This window comes from Orbicella franksi, chromosome 4 (genome assembly GCF_964199315.1).
Source record: "Orbicella franksi chromosome 4, jaOrbFran1.1, whole genome shotgun sequence".
Lineage (NCBI taxonomy): Eukaryota > Metazoa > Cnidaria > Anthozoa > Scleractinia > Merulinidae > Orbicella > Orbicella franksi.
This window is the reverse complement of record NC_138148.1, coordinates 32,316,747-32,344,477: the sequence shown is the minus strand read 5'-3', so window position 1 is coordinate 32,344,477 and position 27,731 is coordinate 32,316,747. Positions and strand designations below refer to the sequence as shown.

Sequence of the window (27,731 nt, the reverse complement as noted above, 5' to 3'; positions counted from 1 at the left end):
GCCTTTACTCCGACTCCGCGGAGTATTGTTTATGTAGATTATACTTCATTCCAAAGCTCATTGCCACTGATTCAAATTGCCAAACATGTTTATGGAAAAAAGCTCGACTAACACCGTCCCGAAAACCAATTGAAATATTGCTTAGCTTTACTAGTTTTTAACGGCTCTACTTTTTAGGAGTGAAAATGCTTTTCAACGACACAAATAAGGAGATTGGCTTAGGGGTGGGCGTGCTGGGGGGAGGCGGAAGGATCAAGAGATTCGTTATAGGCAGGAATTTGTTTAACCCTTTCATGCACAAGGAATTTTTCTCTCGAGACATGTGTACACGTGTTATTTTTTTCTCTATACGGCATGATTTTTTTCAGCTCAAAGAACGTGCGTGAATTCGTTTTCGGGAGTGGTCGTGTGCATGAGGGTTGTTTTGGTACAAGTATGCTAGATGCTTGCAGGATATTTTTTTCAAAATTACCCCCCCCCCCCCCCACTCCCACCCTCAAAGAAAAAGTCAAATGTTCCCTCCGTAAGCATTTTCATTGTCAGTTTTAGGCAACTGCAAGTGGAGCTGCGCGCCAAAGAATACTCGGTGCACTTATGGCATTCACCCATGAAGTATATACCTAAAATAGGTTTCTGAAAATAGCCCCACCTCCTGAAAAGTCAGACATGCAGATGCATGGTTTTACTCAATGTCGCGATCAAAATGACGACTTAAATCGAAATAGAATATTTTTGTTTAACCTAAAATAGTGGAAATGGAAAAGCTCATTCATTCCTAATTCTTTTCACGTTCCCTGGGGAATTTTTCTTCCAGAAACTGCTGTAACAGTGCCAGAAAAAAAACCTTCTGGCAAAACGTGTCCAAACGGAAACCGGGACGAAACTAAAACTCTCAGTCTGATATGCGTCGATTATTTCCCCACTTTTCTACGTTGTTACATGTTACGACCTTTATAACCCAAATGTCAATGCTTTTTCATGTAACTGCTAAACGCTTTGAACTTAACTGTGCGCACGTGTTCGTCTGAACGACGGCTTTGACGTAATTTCCGGGCGCGAGCGCGAACAATTTACGTTTACAATCGTCGCCTGGCAACTGTAGAGCAATTTATATACCGGCTTCCCGCAGACATTTCAAATGAAAGTTTTGAACATTTTACAGTTCACAACAAATTGGATTTCTTTAAGGAACGAGCAGCTCGCCGGAATACTGAGAAATCGGAATTAGTGACGTGGTGCAACATAAAAACGCTTGGAATTTTGACTGCAATTTTATACCGTGATCGATATTGGAAGGGAAACCCTTTGTTGTGGAAGACTAAGTCGTCTTGCACCCTTCGGCGGAACACCAAAATACAACTCCGTAAGATTTGTGACAATAATAACAATGAACTTCAACAACCGGTGAAGAGCTACTAGAAGTGGCTTTACGGTATGGGTTGCGGAGCCTCTAAAGTTACACCACAGAACGGCGAAGAAGCGAAACCTTTACACGCCAATGGTAACAAAATCGAACACGACTCGAGATCAAATGGCCACGCCAACGGCAGCATTACTGCTGCAAAAGCGAACGGTTCAGGAGAGTTAAACAACAATCAAAACAGCACTCGACTGAATGGAAACATAAATGTAAAGCCACAGGGAAACGGCGATGCTGTTAATTCGATTTCAAATCGAGAAGTCTTTGACGAACAAGATATAAAAGAATCACAGCAATCTCCGACACAAGGTAAGTGGATTAAACTTTTTCCTAAACTAAAATACTGGTGGCATATTTTTGGCTCATAATCCTTCGGGTTTAATTCACGAGCAATTTTAATAGACTTCGCTTAACTCCATCGAAAGAATCCAGATAATTGATTTATTATAATTTTCAGTGTAAATTACATGTGGGTTTAATATTGTGTTTTAAACTCTCCCGCGGCGTATGACCAATTCAACATTTTGTTTATTGCACCGTAAATTTTATCAAACTGAAATTAAATTTTAGGCATCTTTCAATAAGAGTTTTTTGTTTGGCATTCACTGCAAACATACTCGTGTACTTAGTAAGCATTCTTTAAGGCGAGATCTATTTACCAAGGAATGAAGCCCATTATTTCGTTGTGTATATAGCAACTCTTTGTTATGTTGATACGGCAATATTGCTGTTGTTGTTAATAAAACTTTGTAATTTTAACTCTTTGGGGTTTGCCATGAGTGTGACGAATTCTGCAAATCTCATTAAGTAGGAAATAAAAATTGTTTGGTTATTTAAAATACACTGTTTGTTTTACCGGCGACAAAACAATTTTGCATAAATATATTCTCTTTGACAAAGCGGCAAAGTCAATTTTCACTCTTCAAGGTTACATCTACATAATGCTTCAGGTTATCCAGTGTTTGAAAATAAGAAATTGTTATATTTTATTTAAGTACTGCACATATTGTTTTTCTTGTTTTGTTTTATACTTTTACAATTTTGACATGTTCCAAGTCAGCCGAAAGTTTTAAAAAATACCAACACAGTTCACTTCCCGTATGGCTGGTGGAGTGACAAGTATCGCGACCTGATATTCATTTCAGTCACGAAATGTCTTGAACTGCATGTATTTAGGGGTGCACCATTTAACTTTTGAGGTAACGTGCGAGGGTTGGGTGATTTGGTATTAAGAAATGATTTTTCTTTTAATTCTTTCATGTACTAGGAAGTTTTTTCAAGACTTTTGCATGCATGAATTTTCTTGTTCATGTAACACGCTTTTTTGGTTCGCGTAATGTGCGTGACATTTCCTTTGGGCAGTGTTCGCGTGTACGAATTTTTTTGCTACAAGTATGCGTGTAGGATACTTGACACACTTTTATTCAAAAATCGCCTGCTGTGCAAGAAATAGAATCCCATGTTTCCCAGTCTGGCTCCAGCCTTTAATACAATGTCAGTCAGGGGGATGAAATATTTTCATTTTCATCAGTAATTCTTCATTAAAGCCATAGTTAATAGAGGAAGCCAGGCAAACATCAAAGTAGCAAACAAAGATTCCAAGATTTATGTTGGAAGGTCCACGACCGTGCACGATCTTTTGTTTTGCCCTCATACAGTAAGCATGAATTACATAACTGACACGTTAGCAGTGCCGAGTAAACAACTATTGTGTTCTGTGCACAGTCAAGGCCAAAAAAGTGAACAAAAACATAGAACAAAAAACTTTGTCAGGTTTCACAACCATTAAGGTTGGCACACACAAAGGGGCTACTCCCTGCGACTAGTCCCGGGGGGGGGCACTGCCATATATGGGCTATGTAGGTATGTGCCGCTGTGAAGGGTATGGTTTTCAAGCAGTTTACTCTAGGATAGGGTATATAAATCAGAGCTTTTGGGTCTAGAATAGGGTATCATTTTTCACAAAACTGACTGGTTGATTGAAGATTTCATCTAGACTAAGGAAACCAGGAATTGCCACTCAAAAATATAAAAAAATCAAATCGGCAAGTTTAAATTTACGCAAATCAGCCGCAATAGTGTCAATAGATGGGGGGATTTGGGAAGTTTTCTTTAGTATAGGGTAGCAAAATTCAGCTAAACTAGCTCTGGTATAGGCTAAGGGTTCCAGGGTCCCAGCAGCACATCCCCACCCAGAAATTCCCAAAGTAACCCCCCCCCCCCCCCCACCCGGGGACTAGTCCCTGCATCAAGTCACGGGGACAAGTCCCATCGTGTGAACTGGCCATTTTTTATTCAAAATCTAGTCGCGGGGACCAACTTTGGTCCCTGCGACTGGTCCCACGACTTCAAACCAGTTTGAATTTTTGGGACAAGTCTCTGCGACTTGTTCCTCAAAATTCTTCATGTGAACTGTACATGGGACAAGTCCGTGCGACCAGTCCCTTCGTGTAAACTCTTCAGGGGACTAGTTGCAGGGACTAGTTGTAGGGATTAGTCCCCTCGTGTGTGCCGACCTTTACCCTCTATTAACTATGTTACAGCGTAGCACACACATCAAGTTTCAAACTTACTTATAAGCCAATAAAAAAGTATGAGCCCTGAATTGTCATGTCATCAGTTACTTAGCAACTTCAAGATGAAAATGACAAGTTTAACTTTGGTCTTGAATGCCTGAATTTCCTATCAACTGTTACTTCAAATGTGGTGGGCATAGCTAATCACATGCCAATTTTAATTCTTTCAACAGGAGAAAACCAAACTTCTCAGCCACAGTCACCAGTTTCAAAATCAGTGGCTTTTGATATTGTTCTTGGACGAAGTGATTCTGAGAAACCGTCTCCATTGATGCCAAACAAACCACCACGCAGGCTTAAGGTAGTTCATGTTTTGCATCAGTTCTTTTTGTTTATTTCTAAAAATTGAAGCAGCGTATCTTTTAAGCTTGGAGGTCGTATAAGTGCCCAGGGTGGGTGGGGGGCTTAAAACGGGTAGCCTGATTCTCAGGTCACTTTGGCCCTGCACTCTCTCCATGAGCGACCTGGACCGTCTGAGAATCAGGCGACAATAGGGTGACTTACTTTAATTCTAAATCAGCAAGCACAGCTAAGCTAGTGCACATAAGACACACACACAGTTGCTGTAACCTGTTATATGTTTATTTTTTTTCAATAGCAAACATCCACAAAAATGAAAAAACAAGTGAGAACATGGTCATAATTTTCTCACATCCCACCATTCCCGGGACAATTTTCTTTGCATTATCTCTTGGCAACCACGCTAATTTAGAACTTATGAACACTGCAGTTTGTCTTGTTACCATATCTTAAGAAACATAGTTAATAGGGGAAAATGGTTAGGAGACCTGGCAAAGTTCTTTGTTCTATGTTTTTGTTAGCTATTTTGGGGTTGACCTTGCAAAAAACCTGGCAAAATACAAAAGGTGGTTATGTGTGCTCATACAAATAACCAATAGAAGCACTGTGATTATGTAATTATGCATAGTCTATGAGCATAAAAGAAAAGATGTGCAGGGTCAAGGACCTTCCAACATAAATCGTAGCCTATTTGTTTGCATCTTTGATGTTTACTGGCCTCAGCTTCCTAACCATTTTAGTCTATTAACTATGTAGAAACATATTTAAATTTTTTGAGCACAACAAAAACTACATTGCATGGTACTTTTAAGCTTGGTCAGTGCCAGACTTCAATAATGTCAATCAAATCATTATCCTCCTTTACAACAGAAAATTGAGAGTGCCCCAACTTTGACGAGAGAAGCCTTAGAACAAAAGCAAGCAGCAGCTGATCAAAACAGACAAAAGGTAAATTCCTTTCAGTACTAAAACTATTCATTGTTTCATTAATTCCTCTTTGTAGATTGCTGTAAAGTTTTTTCTAAATGTTACTCTCTAGTCTAAAAAATCTTTTTGTAAAAACAAAATACAAGCAGGATTTACAAATTTTAAATCTTACAGTTAAATCTCTTGCATCTCAGGAGCTGGAAAAGAAAGTCAAAGTAGTGTCTAAAAGGCGATCAGAGCTTCTTATTGCAAGAGAGATGGACAAAGCACAGCAGCAAAAGGCAGAGGTAAGTGCTACATTGTAACTGAGAAATAATTCTTAGAAGAAATGCCAGCCTAAAAAAGCACACATCTGAGATCATGAAGTCTTCAAGCACTCTCCTTCATACATGTAGGAGATTTCAATGGTATAAATTGGCCAGACTTAACCCCAAGATATCAGGGAAATCATGACTCCTGAATAATGCGAGAAAAAAGTAACAGATGCTTATGTTTATTTCAATATCAGGGTCTGAATCAACCTTGATCCCAGGCTCTCTTTCCTTTGTCTCCTGTCTCGTCTCTCCTCAACGACAAGGGAGGCAAGGGATAGCGAGCCTGGGTCTGAGTGATGTCATCCCATCCAGGGGAAGTAGAAACATTCCGATTCACTTTTTTTCCTTTTTTTTTTCACTTCATGCATGCTTCAGTTACTGACAGAAGCTCTGGTCATAAGGAAAACTTTATTTTGAGCAGACTTTCAGAATACTCATCACTAATGTATATTTTATCGGTGAATTCTTATAGTTAGAGGGAAAGCTATCTGCATCAGAAAGGAAGAGAGAAAAAGCTCAGGCTGAAATCGTTGCGAAACAAAGGCACAGAGAAGAAAAGGCAAAAAGGGTGCGCAACAAAGCTAAGCAGATCCAGGATGGAGATGATGTTGTTGACTTTGCCGTGGATCGCGATGAGACATACAATGCAGATGAAGGTATGTACTGTAAACAGTTGGTGCAACATGACAAAATGCTGAGGGGGGGTGGGTAACCTGTGATGGTGTAGCATCCCACTTAGGGAATAAGCAATTTTTTTTGTCCCTTTGTGTTATGGAAATTGGAGTAAAGCCCTGGCTTGTTGGACCAGTCTCGTTGAAAAGACTTCACTTTTTTAAAAAAATTATATGTTGAAAGTACTGTTGCTACAAGTACATAAAGTAAATACTGCTGGAAGATGTTTGTTTTCCAATAGCCTAAAAAAAATTCTTCAGATATGTAAATTATCTGTAATCACTGATTTTAATAAATGAATGTTATCAACCTTGTTACAGACGAGTCATGGGATGTTGCCACCCCTATGAACCCCAGTATAGGAAGCAATGATGAGAACAATGATGGGAGACTTGGTGACAGAGAACAAGCCGCATCTCAGCAACAGAACAAGGAACCAACAACACATGAGCAAGAACAAGTTAATGATGTGCACGATTTCTTTGATTCATGACACTAACATGCGTAGAAAATGAATCATAAAATCCGCAGGCATACTATGCAGTTAAATTATTCTTTCAAAATTGACATTGTACATTTAACGGTTGTTATAAAAATTAATGTAAGTATATTTGTTTGACAAATTCGTCCAAGATATCTGTAACATGAAAAAACAAAGCATTTCAGTTGTGAATATGCCTTGTATTATTTAAATATTGAATTTATACATACCTCTATTTTTGTAATAAGCAAAAAGGCTAGATTATATTTTTATTTAAATCCCTCTAACTTTTTTTCAATTCATTACTAAGTTTCAGCTAGGTTTCAGCCATTTTACTATTGATTATTTTTCAATTTCTGATCCTGAAGTAGTAGACTAATCAGTAAAATAATGTCTGTACAGAGAAAATTTTTGAATTAAATTATGCTACAGGAACATTGTTGAGTTCTTGATTTAAACATATTAGTACATGCCAGTAAATTGGCTTTTGTGCAAACTGGAGGAAAATTACTTAAAATTTGTCATGATGCAATAAAGCAAAATAATTGGAGGTTTATTTACGTTGTTTTCATACTTCTTAATACATTCATTTGTTGAGGAATTTGATGAAGTTTTGTAGTAAAACAACAATCATTAAGAAAAGGCATTTGTTCTGAGGTGTGACTATTTCAACTTTAAAAGAGAGAAAAACCGAACAGTAATGTCAATATTTATTAGGGATATTTGGAAACAGATATATTTTTTTTATCACTGAAACAGAGTTGTAATAGTTCATTGAAATATCATCCTTTTGACAAACTGATGATTGTGTCATATAAAGTAATTAAGTCTGTACAGGAATGGATAGGAGTAATAATTAAAACAAGCTCCTTTCACACAGTGAATTTTACTGGGGTTATCTCTTTGCTGTTGTCCATACAGACCATAGCCTATAGGTGTACAGGCACCTTTGGACCTTGCCCAGAAAAACTATACAATGCCCGAAAGCATTAGTGTCGCTGAAATGGTAATACAAACACACTTTGGGGGGGGGGGGGGGAGCTGCAACCCCCTGTTCCCCTAGCCTGTGCGCCAATCCCAAAGCCTGATTCTCAGACAGTGCATTCTGCAAGGTTGCTCACTTCTACTCAGAGGAGGGAAGTGAGGTAGGGACAATGAAAAGATGACCCTCGGAAATTTTGAGAATCAGGTTATAAACATTTAAGACCACAACATCCAAGATTTCCCCCAACTGTTTACAAATTAATATGACCTCTTCAGACTGGCAGCTTGAAATTGTGTCAAAACTCTTTCACAGTGGAAGTTTGGATATTGTCAGTGTACAGTGCTGTTAAAGCCCCGACATGTTCATTAATACAATACTATACAAATTACCTTATGTTGCTTTTGAAATAAACGGAAAGCAGTGAAAAGCAAAGAGTCTGTTTCACACTGTTTTGATGCATTCAAATAAAACAATCAACTTCAGCTAGTGCAGCCTGTACTAAGCCTCATTTTCCTGAAACCATTTTAACTGTAATTGGCTGAAATTGAATAAGAGAATGAATTTAGTGATTTCTCATTGATTGCTTGCATTGAAGACTATTAGCAGTAAAGGTATCAACTCACAAAAATTTAAACAAGACAACGCAAATAATTAATTTTGTAAAACAAAAAACAAAAGACAACAAAAATTAATTTTGTTTCTTATCTGTTTTCAAAGTCTCAGTTAAATAATAACAATGGAAAAAACTACAAGGCAGTAGCCAGAAAAAAGTGGACTGAGGCAACATCCATGGTTAACCTCCCTTCCTACATGGAGGTATTCCAGTGTTCATGAAGACTACATTCATTCACAACACTAAGATCATGCAAAAAAAAAAAAAGGCTGAGGGAGTTCACCTGTTACTAGCTACAGCCCTGTCCGATCTGACATTGTGTCACACGACATGCATTTTTAAACATATGAAAATCTGTTTTCTCACCAAGGATAAATTGCATTTTATTAACTTAATTATAAAAATATAAATATAGCCTCACCAAAATTTACAACATTTTATTGAATAAAATCATACATCTTGTGTACATATAAAATAGGTCTTTTGTGAATTGCCTAGTGCCTCTGTGTCAAAACGAGTCTTTGTACAAAACAATTCATATGTACATGTAAATGTGTTTCACGTATAGAATGATTTTGAAAGGTTTTGTAAAAGGACTCATTTTGACAGGAAGGCATAAGGTAACTCAGAAATGGCCTAATGAACTGCCACAAGCACAAGACCAATAAACAGTTTTCTCACTTTGCTGCAGTAAGGACACTCGCCAAACACCAAGTTGAAACTCTGTCGACTTGAAGGCAAAGCTCTCAACCACTACCAATCAAAGATAAATGAATCAAATTACCATCTACTTCTGGTTAGACAGTTATATATGGCTCAGCATGGCCAGACATTCGAGTGTTCTTAGGCAATTAACATTGTCAATGGTAATAAATTTAAAAGGGAAGCTACTAACTCTAAAACAAAGACTTGAAAACATGGGGTGGAATGATCAAAAATGAATTTCTACATACCAAATCAGTGCATTGTCAAACAGACCAGTGAGCCCAGGGGGTAGAGTACTCCAATATCTATAAGCTATATCAGTATGTGCTGCTGTGAAGGGTATGGTTTTCAAGTAGTTTAGTCTGGGATAGGATATAGAAATCGGAAGGTTTTGGACTAGAGTGGGGTGTAAGTTAACAGAAAAGTGGCCAGTGTGTAAATAATTTAATGTAGACTGAACAGGGTTCTTTCCCCAGGGTTCTATAATAGAAAATGAAACTTGGAAGTGACTTTGTAAGATATTGGTTTAGTTAGCATTTGTTGGACTACAACAATTTTTAAGTGATAAAGTTTCTGTATGGAAAATAGCTAGTCTGGGGTATGGTGGGGGTTTTAGGTGTCTTAAGTCTAGAATAGAATTGCAAAATCAAGCTGATCATGATGGTCTAGTATAGGGTAAGGGGTTCATTGTCCCAACAGCACACCCCTACCCAAAGATTTACAAAGTAACTCCACCCCCCCCCCCTTCAGGCCAGTGAGGACAATAATGCAGCTCCTAAGTGCTGTTATCAGTTATAACAACTACAGTAAAATGGCTTGAATGATAACCTCATAGAGACATAAGCTGTGAAAAGGCTGTCCACATCTTGAATCATCACAAGCTTTATCAGGTATCAGGTCATTAAGGCGATAGGCATAACAAATACCACACTCCATGCTGAAATCCTGCAATGAAACAAAAGCATAATCATTAACACTGTGCTCTTTTAATACAAGAGAGTCATGTCTGACAGACTTGGCTGGGGCGGATAAAGGTGGGTTCGAGAAGGGGACCGCCATAGAAGGTCCAGGGACATCTTTGAGGTCATCAGAAATGGGATTACTGGCATTCTGAGACCAAGTAATGTCTCATTTTTTAATTAAGGGGGTTTGGTCCTCCCTGGTAGATCTGCCCTAGCTGGGGCTGGTGGATTTCTGGTGGATTTCCTGATTAAACAAAGAATTTCTATTCTCTAATCAAACAGTGCTGAACACTATTGGTTATCCAAAGTCTTATGAACCAAATCAAAATTTTCCAAAAAATATATAATATGCAATGCTATACTATATTTACAGAATGACTAACCCAAAGAAAACATGTGGGCTGATTTGTTAAAAATCATGTTTTGAACTATAACTCAACAGAAACACAAAAAAGTTGTCATAGTCATATTGCCCACTCTTGTCTTTGGACTGTTTTCTAATAGAAAGATAGAAAACATTTTCTTCATGTTTCTGTCAAGTTATAGCAAAAATCGTGAAAGTTTGGGAGAACTTGAAAAAGCTCCCACCAGCTCAATCACATGTCCACACAGCATTTCACATTCTCCCAAACTTCTACTTGTGTTTCTATAACTTGATAGAAATTAACATGTAAAATGTTTTCTTTCGCTTTATAAATGTTGCAATTTTCACAATTTTGTATTGTACCTCTTTCTTTGTTGTGGAAGGAGAAGGAAATTTCTGTCCCAGTAAACTCTCCAGATTTGTCAAAACTGATAACTGTGAATTCCTAAATAGAATATCTGTTATTGAGGTTATCAGCAGTGTGACATACCAGCAAGACAGTTATTATACTCATAGCAATCATAGCTCAATAATAGTGAAAATTTAACTTGAATTTAAAATTATTGTTTTTTTATTTGAAATCTTGCAAAACAGGAAAAGTATCAAATCAAACTGGTTTTAAACTTTGAAACCAAAAACAAATTTAAGCCCAAAATATATTACAAATTAGTGGGAAGCACGATGGTCTCATGGTTAGTGCGCTATATTCTGGATCGCATGCTCCAGGTTCAAGCCCTGGCCCGGGACATCGTGTAGTATTCTTGGGCAAGACATTTAACTCTCACAGTGCCTCTCTCCACCCAGGTGTATAAATGGGTACCGACAAATTTAATGCTGGGGGGTAATCCTGTGAAGCTCTGGCCTGATGGGACCCTTGGCTCATACTGTATGCAGACTTCACTTATATTACAAATTGAGAGTAAGTGGGTGGTAACTTGATATGTTAGCTTTCAGTTGGTTCTTGTTAGAGTTGATGAGAGTTGCTGAAATTCTTACCAGGAATGAATGTTTGCATTCAGATGCTCTCGTAGAGGAACAATCACTGCAAAATGATCATAATAAAAACACTATGAATGATTTGCCAAATACAAAAATATTAAGGAGAAAGATGGCAAATATATAACTCCAACTTCTAAAATAACAATGCTATTACTATGCAAGATGCAAAAGAGAAAACGTTGTTCAATACCATTGTCAGCACCCATGAATCTGCATTCTGGTAAAAGTCTAGGATTTGCTGGGTTCAGATCTATGTGTATAGAGGCATTGTTACCAAGAGCAATCCTTCTGCTAGTACAGGATCTGGAGGGATGATCAGGTTCAAGGACCCAAGTGTTACTGTCTATTTCATCAAGCATGTCCCAGAAATCTTCAAACTGAGAGAGAACCTAATGGAAGAAAAATAAATTCAAATATATTTTATTAAAGCCAGGATAAAAACATTATTAGTGAGAAAATTATGTCTAGAGTAATTTCTCTTTAACATCTGACAAGGGAAATAAACCCTTAATCTAACTCAATGACAGTTGACTGCCAGCTTATGTACAATCCCATCAGTTCTGTAGCACCACCCTATTTGAAGACGTTCAAAAAGTCAAAAAGAATGTTCTCCCATGTAATAGGCTGATGATATTGACTCTTGCATACTCTCAGGTTCTTTCACCACATCCTGATAACAGAAAACAATAGGTGTAGAACACTATAATCTAACAGCTATTGTGAAGTCTCATTCTAATTAGATCCAAGTTTAATAAAAATAAATTATATACCACAAAATTCTCTTAACTATCAATTATGATTAATAGAAATGTAAGCAAATGTGTATGAAGAATTAGACAGTATTTTATGTTTGGAACTTAAAATATCCCTGTAAAAACTGACCTGTTGAAACTGATGATATAACTGTTGAAGAGAATGACTCTGGAAAAACAGAAAGAAAGGCGTCTTAGATTTGTAAATTATTAGGTAAGGATACTGAATAATAAAAGTATATTGTGGGAAGCATCAGGCAACTACTGGGCTTTTTGAATTGAAAGATTTGAGATTAAGCACTGCCCTGCCAAATTTGTGTTACATTCCTAGTTCATAGACAATCAATAACAGAAATAGCCGGGGGGGGGGGGGGGGGGGGGAAGGAAGGACTCTCTAAGAGGTACCAAGATCCCATTTTGTGGGCGTGGCTTGAAATTTTTTTCACCCCTAAGAGGTAGGAATTCCAAAGCAACACATTATGATAATCTCTTGTCAATTTTTTTTTTTTCAGCTCAATACCCTAAAAGGTACTGCAAAAGTTGTCATTGTGGACCTTTTGAGGCTGAGTACCCTTAGAGGTAGGAAAGCCGCCTTAACTTTTTAACCTCTAAAAGGTACAATGAGCAACCCTGTCCTTTTTACATAGGAGTGCCCCCTCAAATATGGCCTGAATTGGAATCCAGTAAGTCCTATTAGGGTTGGCAAATCTAGATTTAATTAGTGGCTGTGTTCTCTGCCATATCCCCCGAAATTATGAACCCAAAACTACAGTCCAACAAAAAGGCATGGCTTATTAATCCTGAACAGAAGCTCATATGCTTCTGTCCTGAATCAATTTCATACTTGTTGGTGCAAATGCTACGTTTCAATTACCTGGGATGACCAAGTGAAAGCAAAATGTTGTCCTGGTAGGTCTGTGGTACAAGTGGGTGCTACAAGAGGATGCTAATGAAAAAAAAAAATGGCCAGATTATTGTCAGTAGCTTGTTTGGTCTGTATTGTTAGTTGTAAACATTAATATTTAGTTCCTTTTGTTGTGCAGTTTTGTAGTTAAATGTCTAAAATCAATGCTGACAGAACTGTGCCTTAACATGCTAACTTGAACTAATGGAAGCATTTCCCCCGCCATCAAATAGTTATCTTTGCAGTCTAGTAACAGTTAACTTTTTTTTCAGTGAGTTCAAAAGGCAACACCTGAGGCTGTGATTGTTGGATTTGACTCCACTCTTTTTGTCAGGGTCTAAACTGTTCAATGCAAAATTTTTCATTTTATATTTTCAATTTTTCAATTTTTATTTGTAAATATCTTTTCATTTTAAGTGATTTCTTTTAAATTTTCCAAACAGTTTTTTATTATAAAATTCTAACAAAACTGAATCCAGCCAACCCAAGTGATGTATTTTCCATATCCTCACTAGTGAAGATATCTATGCATCATTTCCCACTTTCTCGCCGTTGCAAACAGTCATTTTTTCTATGTAATAAAAAGAATATTATACAGTCGCTTAAAGGTATGAATTAAATACTTTCTGCTGTTCAAAACAATATTTTAGTCACTTGCTGCACTCATTATTTTGTAAAATATTGTTTTTAGCACTCGCAAATAAAATTCATATCTTTGCACCACCAAATAATATCCTCTATACACTACTGAGTGTCAAATATCATTGATATCTAATTCTTACCTGAGGTGATAGATGGATAGTTATAACATGTTCTCTATCTTTAATGTCTCTAAAAAAGATGACGAGAGATTACTTATAATAGCTTAAAGTGTCTTAGCAGGGCAGGGTGCCTTCCAGTAAAATGTTCACAACTGAATAATTTTAGTTAGGTTTTTTTATTTTTAAAAGACTATCTACTGTACATGTGGCAGTTTATTTGCATGATATCCAGTGTTAGTACTGGCTGAATTCCTAAAATTAACTGTTACCAATTTGCAAACATGATGGATTTGGTGAGGCTTTTTTTAAAATTAGTGACTGTGCTGATAACTACATGTACTTGGGTTCAAAGTAATATTTTTATTTACCTAGCTGCAAATTTTAACACTTGAAATGATGGATCCACATATGCCAATCTAACAAGAAAAAAACATAAAATGTTCCTTAGAATAGTCTTCCAAACAGTTTAAACTTATATAATCACATCAACCCTGCAGCCAAACCAAATGCAGCCTTGAATTTTCATGAAACAATTGATTATTCCTAACATGATACATTTCAAATTATTTATATTTTCCTCAAAGCATCACTGGCTCTGAATTATGTCAGGCCTTGCTGAACAATGAAAAACATTAAAAAGATAGGAAGAAAGCATGAGGGAAATTATAAATAAGACAGTCGTTTCATCCACTCCTTGTCTCTTAATAACAGACCTTTCTGTTAGTAACGCAAAGACTGAAATATCTATGATCAAAAAGAAACTTTACCACATTACCCTTTTTGTAACAGATCATTTTTTTGCAAAGTATTTCTACCAGTCTGGACTTAAAGACTTGAAAAACAGGTACACTGTACATTTTATATATTAATGGCTGAATATAATGAAACTCACTTCTCCCATCCAATAGTTTCCAACTCTGTCACCAAATGTGTGTATACATGTGGTTGTGAAACAACTTTTTCTGATTTTTGGCATTCCAGAAGCTTTTCCTATTAAAATAATAAGCATGATTAATAGACTTATGAAACTAAGACAAAAATATTGTTCTCTGAAATCTCAAATACAACAAAAAGATAACTTTAAGATTATTTGATTCATTCTAAGACCTGCCTACATATTACCATATCTCCAGAAAAATGTCTGGGATTGGGAACTCGCAATGCGCCGATTTATTAACAAAACTTTTTGTCTCCAGTCATATTAGAATTACAAAAACCGTACACTTTTATCAATACTTTGTTAGTTGTGGAAATGCACTCTGCATAGCATGGGTGAGATAAAATTTTGTCTCATAAGTGAAAATAAGAATGGTATTTACTGAATTTCTTCATTGACGACGAGGAATCAGATAGCAACATGGAGGAAGGTAGTAAGAAAAGGAACATATTCACATAAGATAAAGAAGATCAAAACTTAAAATGGAAATGTTGATTTTTGTCTTTTCAAAAAGATTGAACCGATGAAAGAAACTTCAAGCCACACCAACAAAACAGCATCTTGGTACCTCTTAGGGGTTCTTTTCAAAATTTCTAATGAGCACCCCCATCCTTTTTGCCCCTGCTGAAGGGAGACCAATGTCACGCCTACCTAACAGCTCAGGCACAAAATGCTTTCCCTAGAATTTTTGTTTTTTTAACCTACCAAGCCTACTAAAACTCAAATGCACTCTTTAATCTACGATTACCACTAGTATATTTTATATGGGAAGTTACCGACCAGGGATCAAACATGCCTTAGAGAGAATCAGGATCTCACAAGAACGTTCTACAGGAAATGTTCTAATACACTATTGGGGCTTTCAGGAAACAACATTCAAAACCTAATCAATAACCTTCTTAACATACCGGTATAAATTTTCACAAGAGTCAACAAATACATTGTACACACCAGAATGCTCTTGAGTTCCAGCAAGAAAGATGGTAGATCAACACTCTGTGTTAGCCTCTACAGAAAGAAAAAAATTGTTAACTTAAAATTCAGTATCACAAATCGTTGAGCACAGTTCAGACAATGAAACAGTGCCCAGCAGTAGTCAGAAGCTGGGAGGAGCCGCCAAACATTTTATTACAATAGCGAAAAACGCATTTGTCGGTTGAGTTTTGAATTTTAGAGTCCACATGTTACTGAAAGGTGCAGTAATTACATTTTTGCTGTTATATGCAGCCCTTATTCAAAGGCAGATTTTTAAGTAAACAAGGAAGGAAATAAGGTATTGTGAAAAGTAAGGAAGTTTTAAATTGCACAAGAGATATCAAGTCAAGCTTCATCACTTTAATCCAATCACTGCATAACTATAAAACTGATCATTTTCATAATCCACGGCTATATTACCTGTTTTATGACACTTTCACAACCTCTTAGTAAATGCCGCAGTTTCCATCCACATTCAATCCTAGAGATACATACACAGCGTGTGTAAATTTAGTGCCTCCCTTCCAATAAGTACCCCCTTTCTAAAAAGTGACCCCCCCCCCCTAACTTAGTGCACTTCTGACTACCTTGCTGTGGAACATTCCATTTTCTACCTGCAAAAACATCACCCGATGCTAAAAACTTCAAACGCGGCAAATTCGCTGGGTAAGTAAACCCACCTGGCATCTTTCAATGAATTGTTCTCAGGAATTTCGATGGAAATTCGGAAACTCTTCTTCTGCAAAATGGTAGATAAAACAATAAAGTAAAGCAATTATAAAAAACCAATAAACATTAGACAGCCAAATATTTTCCCCTCCTACTTACGCATACTGTGATGTAGCCGTCGTAAAACCTTTTCGTCCTGTCTTGAAGTATAAGCTGTGGAGATACATCCAAAAGATGAAGTCTCCCAGCTCCCACCATTTTGTCACTATTCCAACACATGAAGTACCAACACAAATAAATGACATACCGCTGACATAGCCGATAGTTTTTAGGTGCAACGGGGTGGGGCCGGGGTGAGGCACAAAGAGTCTACAAAGCTCTTTGTTTGAGTTTGAAATTCTACATCTACATAATCTACATTTAAAATTTAGTTGGTAAAACTCACAAGATATCACACCAACTTTCCTTAAAAATAGATTAACATAATTATACAAGGCTTACGGTATTCAGCGAAACGAAACGAAAAATTAGTTATTACTCATATATGCAAGAGTGCATGGCACTAAAAATTATGCCCTCCCTTCAAACACTGTCCTCGCTAGACACGTTGATTCGCACAATACCAGTATCGGTCGATTGGTAATCGACGAAACATAACAAGGCTCGCCAACTATTTTTATGAGCGCCCTGCCATCGAAAAGTATTTTGTTCGATAAAGCAAATGCTGGCTTACAGATGACACGAGAAATTTGCCCTCTCCTCGTAAACTGTCCTCGCTAGATGCCTTGTTTCGCGAAATACCTGAGGAAACAAAAACTGACGGGATAGCTCCCACTGCATAAGCTTAGAAAACAGTCGAAACAAAGACAGAAGAGACTAAGGCAGAGCCATTAATCTGCTCGACTGACCAATAAGGCAGCGTCCTTAGTTACATCAAGTGAAGTCCGATCACGAAGAAGAATTTCTCAAAAGCGTGGTCAGAAAAAATGGGCTGGATTAATTAAAGAAGAGAACGAAATCCTTTACAGCAAGAAAAACTGAGGATAAAAGGAACACGGTAACGAAGGAGCTGACTTGGCAGATATAATATCAACAGATGAATAAGCAGGCTGAAGGGAAGGTATTAATGAATGCTTTTCTTATGCAGTCAAGATGGTGCTCGTCGGAAATTTTGAAAAGAACCCCTACGAGGTACCAAATCCCGTTTTTTGGCCGTGGCTTAAATATTTTTTCAACCCTAAGAGGCAGCAATTCTAAAACAACACATTAACTGACGCTTTCATAACTTTTAATGGCGATAAAGACGATTGCTTCGAATATCTTCTACTCGTAAAGTTGATTGTCAAATATCCCCCGTCATATTTTTTCGTCTCAATACCCTTTAAGCTACCACGAAAGCTCCCGCTGTGGACCTTTTGAGGCTGGACATCCTAAGGTACCAAATAAAACCGCTTCTTAACCCCTAAAAGGTACGACAAACATCCCCGTCTTTTTTATAAGGGAACTTCCCCGTGGAAGATGACTGCCAGCACAATCATTCAGAGAAAAAAAAAACTACCAAGGAGCTAAAGAGCGACTTATCAAATCTGATAGGAACTTTATCCGTTGAAATTTAGAGTAATGACAACTTCTCTCACGTCATGCATTCATTCAGACTGTTTTCTAAGGACGGTTTGACCTTTACGATTCCAGAGAGGTGCATATTCGAGGGGAAGTTTGGCACCTCTTGTAAGCCTGTAATTCTATGTGTCGCCTCATTATAGCAGCTAATTGTTGCTTCGGGCTCCTTTTGTCTGTTCTTTTGTTGCAAGAGTTACTACCCGACTTTATTTGAGGAGGGAGAGCTTATCCACGGTGGCCTTAATATAGGAAATACTGTACCGTGAAGTTCATGATATTTTTACGCTGATTTTATAAAGAGACAATTAACTCCATGGCCAAACACGGTGAAAGCCTACTAAAAAAAGCACCCGTGCACAACTTTGTCTTTCGTGGTTTTCTCGTTTCCTTTCTCTCTACCACGATGATGACCTCGTGTGACACGGAGCACAGGAAGGCACTTCTGATATATCAGGGAAACCTCCATAGTGATTTCTTGTCCTTACAGACTAGAGATGCTTGTAGTTTCCCCGATGTAAATCGATTTAGTCGCAGAGGAAGAAAGGCAATCTAGCACAGTCAATACTAAAAGTCTAAAAGGGAGCGTAAGGCCCCGCCTACACTACGCCGGAGAAATTTGATCACGTGTTAGTATGGTTAGCACCCGCGTTCCAATCTAGTGAAGCCAAGTTCGATTCCCGGATTCGTCGGGTGTTTTTTTTTTTTTTTCGAGTAGAGTCCCTTCGATCGTATTCGCAACCTATTGATCACCTATTCGCACTCGATCTAACGCCGTTGAGTCGCGTAAAGCAGACTAAGCTTTCGTCTTCAGCAACGCAGGTCATGTAGTGGAACTTTGTCAGTTCTTGTACTCATGTAACATGCCGGAAAAGTCATTCTTTTCTTTAAAAGACTGCTGTTATAACAAGTATTGCCAGAAGTCAATATGGTAACTCGAATAAGCAGAATAACCCGTAAGCCACACGTCAATCATGATCCACTGGCAAATCGACAAGTTTGCTCATAGAGCACTTTGATTTTTATACTATTGTAAAGTAATTTTTTTTACGATAACTGCAGAAATTCTCGCTTGCTTATTGGCTAATTTTCATTGTCAATAAGCAGACAGACACATGAATTTAAAATTTACGCGATGCATCAATGAGCAAGAGCGGACAATCTGACAGTTTGTTATCGTAAAAAACAAATTGATGTCAGTTTTTCATGCTTCTGTCCTATTATTGACAATGAATTTCGTCAAAACATTGTCAAAGTACCAGTAGTCTGCGGAACCACTCGGCTATTGCCTCGTGGATCCACAGCTACTTTGACAATGCTATGACGAAATTCATGATCATTAACAGGACAGACGCATGAAAAGCTGACGTCAATGGGTCTTTTGCACCAATTTGTGGCTGAAAAGCCCCTATTGGGGGAGATTCAATAAATGTATGTATTTATGTATGTGAATTAAAATATCTGAGTGCAATCTCAGCAGTGCTGGATGCTAGACATTTGTACTGACAGTAGTGACTTCGTTTTGTGGAGAGAAGGGTAAGAGAATTTTGTAAGCCCTCCTTACATATGGTTGCCACGCCTCGAATTAGAATTGACTAATCAGGATTCAGCAGGCGGGAAAAACTGTACTGTCCTGAAGATTAACTTTCAAGAGGGGTGGAGGGTTTAAACCGAAAAATTTACGAAGTTAAAAAAGGTTAAGGACAGACAATCCCAATCCACTAAATAAATTGAAAAATTTTGTACAATTGTTTTGGTCTCAGACCCTTTTTATGTTTTTACATCACCAGGTGAGTGCTGAAAACATAATTTGTTGACCATCACTCTCCTGGCCATTCTTCTGGATGTTACAGAACGTCCAATGAACCCAAGTAATGATATCAAAAGAAAGCAAATTATGAAAAAATATGAAATACCACTGTTTATTGAGTTCATTTTTTAAAAGGAATTTCCTTTCGTCCCTTACATGTAATATCTTCTAGTCAGTTATAACTCACTGCATATCCAGGCTTTGAATGCTAAGTCAAAAGTCACGATTGTGAATAGATGTCTTCTGTTTCTCAAGCCTTTTGTTTTATGATGATCCAGGATAACTTAGAGTGCTCTTGCATGTTCCAAAATTTATATTGCATAATAAAGTTGATAACTACTGGGTTTCTTCAATGACAATTTGATTTTCATTTCTGCACTTGTTCCTCACTGTACTATCAAAAATATTATTTACTAAATTACAATACCAATAGGTTTAGAGCACTTTTTTTATTTTAAATCATTCTATTTGTACTGTGTAGATGGATGACCATCATGGAATACTTCCTCTATCGGAGCCCACCAGTTGCCTCCCTTGCCTCCCTCACTCGGTGGCGGCCCTGTCCAATCTAATGACTCCTGACAAGGTTCACAGATCTTCCACCAGTCCCTCATGACTGGATCACTTCCTATTGCTGCCATGTCCTTCTCCAAGTCATCCCCTAAATAAAATCCAGAGTTAGTTATTATTGCTGCAATCAGAATGCTGCAAATTTATTACTGTAATGTTATGAATAAATTTGCTGGTTAATTAGCCATTAAGTTACCAGTTAAATTGTAATTTTCATTGTTTTTAAGCTCAAAAACTATTCCATTCCACATGGTTAACCTATATTTACTTTACAGAAATATGCACTGTACTGGGGTTTACAGCTCACTAGAGACTTTCCATGGCAACAATTCCTTTCAAATTGTTTAATAGTAATTATTCATTTCTACGAAGACTTACCGATATATTCCATGTGAGAAAACAATAAGTGGTGATATTTGTCATAATAAATGGTGCACCTCAGAATGTACTGTACTGGGGTTTACAGCACACTAGTGCTTTTCCATTGTATCGATTCCTTTTTAATTATTTAAATTACGGTAATTATTCCTTTCTTAGTAGACTTACCGATATATTCCATGTGAGAGAACAATAACTGGTGATATTTGTCATAATAAATGGTGTAGTTTCTGATATTGCTGTCGTATATTCTTTGCAACACCTGGAATTGACCCAATAACATGTACAGCCAATTAATGATAAATGGTTGTAAGCTTAAATACAGTGGAATCCCGATTTTTCGAACCTCCAAGGGAAATGAAAAGTGGTTCGAAAAATCGGATAGTTCGAGAAATCGGGGGTAAAATTACAGCATTTTACTGAGGAGGGGAAACGACCTTTGGTTCGAGTTGTCGGGAGGTTCGAAAAAATGAGAGTTCGATTCGTATGAATATTCAGGTCTAGTTAAAGGGACGCAGATCAGATCAGATAACTACTTATTACCTGTGGCCATACTGCAGCATGCAGTTCTTTGTACTTCTCATACGATTCTGGCTTTAATTTGATGACAGATCCCAATCTCTTTGCTATTTTAGAAGTGGAAGCCATCTTGTCGCTGCGCGCGGGGTGTGTCGCTGGGTTAGTCGCTGCGGGGTCGCTGGTATTGATCAATCTTCCTTTGGTTTAAATGACGTAGTAACCGATTTACTGCCGCTAACCAAATCGCAGGCTATCAAGATGGCGGACTGGTTGACTCTAGTGTCCGCTTTGATAATTGTGTTATGTTTTCTTATGTTGGGTCGGTTTATAATCAGACTAGGTGCCATGGAAAGAGAGGCCATGTTTGATCATTTTAATCTTCCTCCAAGGGAAATCCCTTCACAACATATGGTTGGTGTAAAGAATCCATTCCTATTGAAACTGAAGACAGATGATCAGCTGACGAATGGTTCCACGATAAAAACAGGTGATCTGCTATTAATAAAAGTTTATAAATCCAAATTATACTAGCTAATAAATTTAACAAGCTTACGTTTAATAACAGACTGTCTGTTACAGTGCGACTAGTTCAACCAAGCTAAGGCTGGTCTCACAAACGTCTATGAGCTTGCAAATTTGAGCTTACATTGCAAACTTAAGGATTGAAAACCTCAGTTGTTAACGGTAGATTTCTGACAAATTAGCCATCTTAACACACCACTGTACAGAAAAAAAGAAATACGTGGCCATTTGTATCGTTTTAAGTCACTCAAACATCATTTGTCAATATTCAAAGAATGTTCTTGGGTCGCTTTGTTTGGAAATAGTCCCACCATAGGCTTAAATAAGAGTGAAAACGAATAGGTTTTGTCCTTCCGAGAATTCAGATGAAGGTATAAAACAAATTGTCCTACCTTCCAATTCAAACACGTTTTCCAATTGGAGGAAAACGTGTCACATGTCATGGGTCAAAACTCACACTCCCTAGGGAAACAACAACTTGAACTTTCAACTCACACATGATCAGGTTGTGCACCTTGAAACCACAGCAAATTTGTGTGCCAGTCAGCTTGACGTCAAATGCATGTCAACAGGAAGAGCATTGAAGTTGGACAACATTTTTCACTCGAGAGGGCATTCATTATTCCAGAAAAGGGATTTGTATTTGCAAAAACATATGAGATTAACAAAAGAGAAAACTTGAACATTTTGTGTCCAAGCATTTAATTTGGCACCAAAAATGGGTCACTCATGTTTGGCAACTCATTCTTTGATCACTGTTGCCAGGTAGGAAAATAGTTGAGTCATTTACAACAAAATATACTGTTCCTTGTCAAATCAAACCTAAGCAACAGAAGAACCCAAAGCAACTTTAGTATTGTCTTTTCTTAATCTTTTGTTAGCTGCGAAGAAGAAGACTTTTGCTGTGTCATTTTGGTAGGACAGCTCAGTTTTGGCTGCTGTTCATACTGTGGGCACAGCTACCGCATGCAAGGGTGTTAAGCAAATCTTTCTTCACAGTTTTTCTGTTTTTTGAGTCAGGAGGTATAACAAAACACTTAATGTAAGTTTGCAAGCCACATCCAGGTCATTTCTGCAATTCCCAAACACTTACTAGAAACTGCAAAAACAGTCAACCTACCCTGACTGATAAAACTGTTTGTAAACTGTCACCTTCAAGATCAATTGACCTTATGAAATAAAAAACAAATTGTATCATTCAATGCCTTTATTGAACTAAAAGCTAAGCTTACTGAAACTGTACCTGCACTTTTGCTTTAATAGTAAACTGGAATGAGATCCCAGTTCAAATGATGTTGACTAGACAAATTATTACATTTGCATGCAAAAGAAAGACTTAATGAATTTTAGCACAATCTTGTACATAAAATACTAATGTTTCCAATAAAGAACTTCATTTCTATGAAATTTTGAATATTTTAGATTACACCCAGTGTAGTTACAGCTATAGCCAGATATGTTATATCATACTTTTACCATTCCAAACAATTCCCCAACAATTACAAAGTTTTTACAATACCTTAGTGACGAAAATCTATACTCTTTCCAATCAGACTTCTGACCAACTTATTATGAAAATAAATTTATAAAAAGTTATATTTTTTAGAATTTATGTTTAAAGTCAATGAAGAACAATGTTTTTCAACTATATAGGGCCAGTAGAGTTTCTTCTGAGTACAACTGTCCCATGCTATGTGACGTTTTACTGGGAAGTTAAGAAGACTGCTATGGATGCTGCCCTTTGTGAAGAGAACACACAGCAAAGAAGCATGTTTGATGATACACAAGATGACAGCAGTGATTCTGATTTAGAGGATGTGCCTAGTATGCGTGTCATTCCACTTGAACATATCCTGCAGGGTTCATACAAGGACCGCAGTGCATCAGAATTGTATCCTTGACAAACCACAATCATGAATTCTAGCTTGCCTTCCAGACAATGAACTCTGAAATTTTCCTTGCCCTGGGCAAGTCTTAGTTTACTTTTTTTTATTTAGTTGGCAGATGACTTGCCTGGGCCCTTGCCCATCAGGCGAGTGAAAATAAAAAGTTACTTGCTAGGTAGGACAATCTACTTGTCCTGGACAACCAGACGGCACATTTTATGAACCCTGACAGTCAATGCTGCATGTAAAATTTTACTAAGTGGTTGAACAGAGCCTATGCCTTACTAATTTTTACTTTCCCATCCAACCCATTGCAACAAAGGAAATCAAAATTGGCAGGTAACAGATTATTAGCTATTGGAGCTATTTGTTCCTCATGTGCCTGAAATGGTATAGACTTGATCTATCTTAATTTTAAGACTTCCTTAATATCAGTACAGCTATGAGGCTGGGTCAGACATGGAAATCTTGGCTGTGCCTCCATCAGATCTGGAATATGAACCACCAATGAATGGTGCTGGCACCACAAGCAGCTTGAAATATGCGCTAGTGGTGACTGTAGAGATGTCCATGAGAGACGATGAACGTGGACCACAACAACTCTCTGACATTGTAAGATACCTTGTGATACAGTGGAACCACAAATATGGATTGAGCACTTTCATAATTGAAGTCCCTTGTACATCAGAATCTTGACAGTGTACTAATAATTGTAAGCATCTGCAGCCAAGTGTCGATCAATTCCCTCTATTGACCCTCAATCAACACTTTATTAACATCTTGATTGACATCTCGATCAACTTCTTGATTGATACTCGGTCAACACTAGACTGACACTCGATTGACATCTCGATTGACACTCGATGGTTGATGGACTGCAAAAATTAGTCAACTCTCAACTGACTGTTGACTGAGATGTGGATCAAGGGTCGACCGAGTATTGATCAAGATGTTGATCTTTGATTCATCAGTCAGCACATCTTCAAGACATGCTGACAGACGAATCAGAGGAAGAGGAATTTGGATTTATGCTTGGACAAGTTATCCATCTCAAGCAGACAAATTACGCATCTCAGACGGTTAATTCGTCCTGGACGAGTAATCGTCCCTAGTACCTTATGAATTCTGCCAATGTTGATTTTAGTGACAGGCTGGTAACTTAATAGTTTCACTTTACACCCTCATTTCAGGTTGCTCTTATAACAGTGATAAATCTTTTGCATTCTTCTGCTGGTAAACATACCAGCAGCATAGCGATGCAGTGTGTACAAACTGCAGAGGGGAAAATATACAGCATCAAGGTATGTTATGTCATGTGAATCCATAATCCAGAAATTGAAGATTTGTCAGTATGATATTAATGCTCAGGACTGTGTAATTTTGTTTGTTGAAGGACAAATCAAAATCAGTTTTTTTTCCCAGGGAGGAGGGTCGAGAAGAACCCTGGGCAGGGGGAAGGGGAACTCCCTATAATGGCCTATATGAAGAGGCTGATCCGTTCAAAAGGGGTACCTTTTTTAGGCTTTAGGTATATGAAAGGCATTTAGGTACAATGTGAATGTAAACTGAATGAGTAATGCTTGTTTTTCTGGTAATGCTTGATGTTCTCCTGTCGTATTGTTTATTAAGTTCATTCCAAGGGTTTAGGAAAGGGATACAGTGTTCTTCAGGTGTGAAAGGGTTACCTTTTCTGTCAAAATGGTATGCAAAATGGTAAGAGATTGGACCCTGGGGCAGAGCCTCCCCTTATAAAACTTAATAGAGTACCCCCCTGGGGCCGGGGGGGGGGAAACAAAGTGTAAGAATGAGGTTGAGGACATTCTTTAGTTCTCCTTTTTTTTTCAGTCATACAATGTAAATCTTTGAATGCTTAGAGTTGTTTTCAATTGAGTCTCACAAAAACCAAAACCAAAGAAATCACTTTGGTCACTTGTAATCACAAAGGGCTCGGACAATGCAGTGAACCAATGAAAACTCAAAGCAAGTATTTTGTACCAGACACAACACGTGGCAAAACATGTGAGAGTCACAATTGGTTTTGGTTTTACTTCTGATTGGAAGACTAAGTGGCGCAAGTTTTTAAACCAATTGCTTTTTGTGGTAAATCAAAGCAAATACGAATTACTTTGCACACTCCAGTGAAAACCACTCTTTCCTCTATAACTAAAAACCTCTGATAATCACTGACCTGAACTTGAGCCCAAAGATGTGTACTGAAGCTAAACCTATTCAGGAACTGTCCTTTGCTAACCAAGCTTTTTTCCCTCAAACCCCTGCCCCTTGATTCTTAATCCATAGAAACTATTTGTAGCAGAGAGTGATGATATCACAGAAACACAGACCTCACCATCCAGTCAAAGGACATCAACCCAAGTAGCATCATCATCATCACTACCTGAAGATGGCAATTTATCTGCCGCATCATCTGAACTGAGTAATGCAGTGTGTATTGTTTGCCGAGCACTGCCTGTGACCAGGGCCTTCCTACCATGCAGGCATGCATGCATATGTGGACTCTGTTTCCAGAAGCTTAGTTATTGCCCTATGTGCCGAGGGCCCATCCAATCATATTTTAAGGTACAAGATGAACCATTTATTGACGATGCCGAGTCTAATGTCAGCACTGAACTTAAGAGAATGTCAATAGGTGAAATTCTAAGAGGCGTATTTTCTGCAAGCTGATTAATCTACAAAATTACTCAACGTTATGGTGTATTTTCAATACTGCAGTTCATCAATCTACTAGTTTCTTTAATTTATATCTGTTCCGATAGTAGTTTAAAAAACAGGCATTAAATTAATAAATATTGAATAAAGGAGTAAATAAATAAACAAATAAACAAACAGATTTCTTGGTACATTTCTTTTGAATGACTGGAAAAAGTAAGGTAAAGTCTGCATGGAGCTGCGGTCCATACCACCCAAGCTTATCCTGGTTTCTGTAAGCGACTGGCAGTATTCCCCACCCCCATCCCCTGAATGGCAAACTGTTGTCTGTTGAAGGGTTACCATTAAGTATTACACAAAATGTAAATTTGTCAGTATCCATTTATACACCTGAGTTGGGAGAGGTACTGTGAAAGTAAAGGGTCTAGCCCAAGAACAGAACAATGTCCCCGGCCAGTGGATTGAACCTGAATAATTAGATCCCGAGTTCAGCACACTACCCCTGATCCACTGTGCCTCTCAGGCAAGGGAAAAAAGACTGAATATTAATTATTATGATATCTCTCAGTTAGTACGCATGCTGTGATTGGTCAATTTAGCAGGCCATATTCAACTGTACACCCCTCTAAAATTTAAAGCTGTTTTTGTTGCTGAAATGTTTCGTGCTTTATCGCCAAGTGTTTTTAACTTTTAGAGCAAGTAAAAGTTTGAAACTTTCTTTTACTTCTGCAATAATGTGTATTAAAAGCTGCTAACAACAATTGCTGATTTAAAAACGATTTCAAATTGACTCGTTTTGCTTTCGAGGTGCATCAGAAATTTGAAGCCACTCTGCGTGAATAGAAATCGTTCCCAAACCCGGCAGACACACAGTAGAGATATAATAGACATCTTACTAACCTCGCATTCTTAGCTCGTACTGTAAGTTACGGGTCCTTGTTTTTCCCCCTTTGATTTATGCCCCATGTGCTTCGCGCTTGGGCCATAAATGGATGGGGAAAAAACTCGGACCGCAACTCTTTTTTTTTAAACTCAGACCGTAACTTACAGTATGGCCCTCACTTGCATTAATTTAGGATAACCCAGCATGGATATGACAGATATTTGGGCAGAAACTACAATATCGTATGAAATTGCTTTTCATACAAGTTGGTTTATATTGTAATGCAACTGACAAAAGTTAATTGTGAAAAGGGTCGTATTTCACCTTTTATGGTTTATGGGTTTTTTCTGGCAAAGGTATTTCAATCAGGTAAATATGTATGAAACTTGACCAGAATTTAAGGACTTGAGAAACACCATCTTTTGGTCATTCTGATGCTCCATTCATGGTGACAAAATTGCATCCAAAAACTGTGCCTTTCAGTGGGTTAAGAGCATTATATTTTTCCTGCGAGAATTTAATGTTCCCCTCCCCCCCCCCCCCAAAAGGCATTCCAAATCTAA

General features: G+C 37.7%; 4 protein-coding genes across 4 annotated transcripts; 2 read left to right on the top strand and 2 right to left on the bottom strand.

Moving 5' to 3' along the window:
* Positions 1-1,434: 1,434 nt before the first annotated feature.
* LOC145484043 (uncharacterized) lies at positions 1,435-6,864 on the top strand. The gene is made up of 6 exons (XM_081462647.1): positions 1,435-1,729; positions 4,170-4,297; positions 5,167-5,244; positions 5,418-5,510; positions 6,010-6,193; positions 6,530-6,864. Exons 1-6 carry the CDS (start codon positions 1,435-1,437, stop codon positions 6,700-6,702), a joined length of 951 nt encoding a protein of 316 aa, XP_081318773.1. The 3' UTR covers positions 6,703-6,864.
* Positions 6,865-6,983: 119 nt separating this feature from the next.
* LOC145484042 (E3 ubiquitin-protein ligase FANCL-like) lies at positions 6,984-16,595 on the bottom strand. The gene is made up of 15 exons (XM_081462646.1): positions 16,476-16,595; positions 16,328-16,386; positions 16,068-16,128; positions 15,624-15,680; positions 14,628-14,725; positions 14,104-14,151; positions 13,757-13,805; positions 12,945-13,016; positions 12,201-12,239; positions 11,509-11,707; positions 11,316-11,361; positions 10,683-10,764; positions 9,822-9,938; positions 8,970-9,041; positions 6,984-8,213 (listed from the first exon to the last, which is right to left on the bottom strand). The coding sequence occupies exons 1-15, from the start codon at positions 16,593-16,595 to the stop codon at positions 8,181-8,183; spliced, it is 1,152 nt and encodes a 383-aa protein (XP_081318772.1). The 3' UTR covers positions 6,984-8,180.
* A 3,233-nt stretch (positions 16,596-19,828) lies between these two features.
* Positions 19,829-21,372, bottom strand: LOC145484039 (L-rhamnose mutarotase-like). Its single transcript, XM_081462643.1, has 3 exons — positions 21,235-21,372; positions 20,860-20,953; positions 19,829-20,404 (listed from the first exon to the last, which is right to left on the bottom strand). Exons 1-3 carry the CDS (start codon positions 21,337-21,339, stop codon positions 20,208-20,210), a joined length of 396 nt encoding a protein of 131 aa, XP_081318769.1. The 5' UTR covers positions 21,340-21,372; the 3' UTR covers positions 19,829-20,207.
* A 30-nt stretch (positions 21,373-21,402) lies between these two features.
* LOC145484034 (cell growth regulator with RING finger domain protein 1-like) lies at positions 21,403-27,340 on the top strand. Its single transcript, XM_081462637.1, has 5 exons — positions 21,403-21,697; positions 23,386-23,623; positions 24,059-24,230; positions 24,809-24,919; positions 25,917-27,340. The coding sequence occupies exons 1-5, from the start codon at positions 21,469-21,471 to the stop codon at positions 26,298-26,300; spliced, it is 1,134 nt and encodes a 377-aa protein (XP_081318763.1). The 5' UTR covers positions 21,403-21,468; the 3' UTR covers positions 26,301-27,340.
* The last annotated feature ends 391 nt before the right edge of the window (positions 27,341-27,731 follow it).

Coding starts and splice junctions, on each gene's coding strand:
- LOC145484043 (XM_081462647.1), top strand. CDS start 1,435: ATGGGTTGCGGAGCCTCTAAAGTTACACCACAGAACGGCGAAGAAGCG. Junction 1,730..4,169: donor ACAGCAATCTCCGACACAAG/GTAAGTGGATTA, acceptor TTCTTTCAACAG/GAGAAAACCAAACTTCTCAG. Junction 6,194..6,529: donor GACATACAATGCAGATGAAG/GTATGTACTGTA, acceptor ACCTTGTTACAG/ACGAGTCATGGGATGTTGCC.
- LOC145484042 (XM_081462646.1), bottom strand. CDS start 16,595: ATGTGTTGGAATAGTGACAAAATGGTGGGAGCTGGGAGACTTCATCTT. Junction 13,017..13,756: donor CTATCCATCTATCACCTCAG/GTAAGAATTAGA, acceptor TTTTTTCATTAG/CATCCTCTTGTAGCACCCAC. Junction 8,214..8,969: donor AGTGTCCTTACTGCAGCAAA/GTGAGAAAACTG, acceptor ATTCAATTTCAG/CCAATTACAGTTAAAATGGT.
- LOC145484039 (XM_081462643.1), bottom strand. CDS start 21,339: ATGGCTTCCACTTCTAAAATAGCAAAGAGATTGGGATCTGTCATCAAA. Junction 20,954..21,234: donor ATGCTGCAGTATGGCCACAG/GTAATAAGTAGT, acceptor GGTCAATTCCAG/GTGTTGCAAAGAATATACGA. Junction 20,405..20,859: donor CTCTCACATGGAATATATCG/GTAAGTCTACTA, acceptor GATTTTATTTAG/GGGATGACTTGGAGAAGGAC.
- LOC145484034 (XM_081462637.1), top strand. CDS start 21,469: ATGGCGGACTGGTTGACTCTAGTGTCCGCTTTGATAATTGTGTTATGT. Junction 23,624..24,058: donor GACCGCAGTGCATCAGAATT/GTATCCTTGACA, acceptor ATATCAGTACAG/CTATGAGGCTGGGTCAGACA. Junction 24,231..24,808: donor CACAACAACTCTCTGACATT/GTAAGATACCTT, acceptor CCCTCATTTCAG/GTTGCTCTTATAACAGTGAT.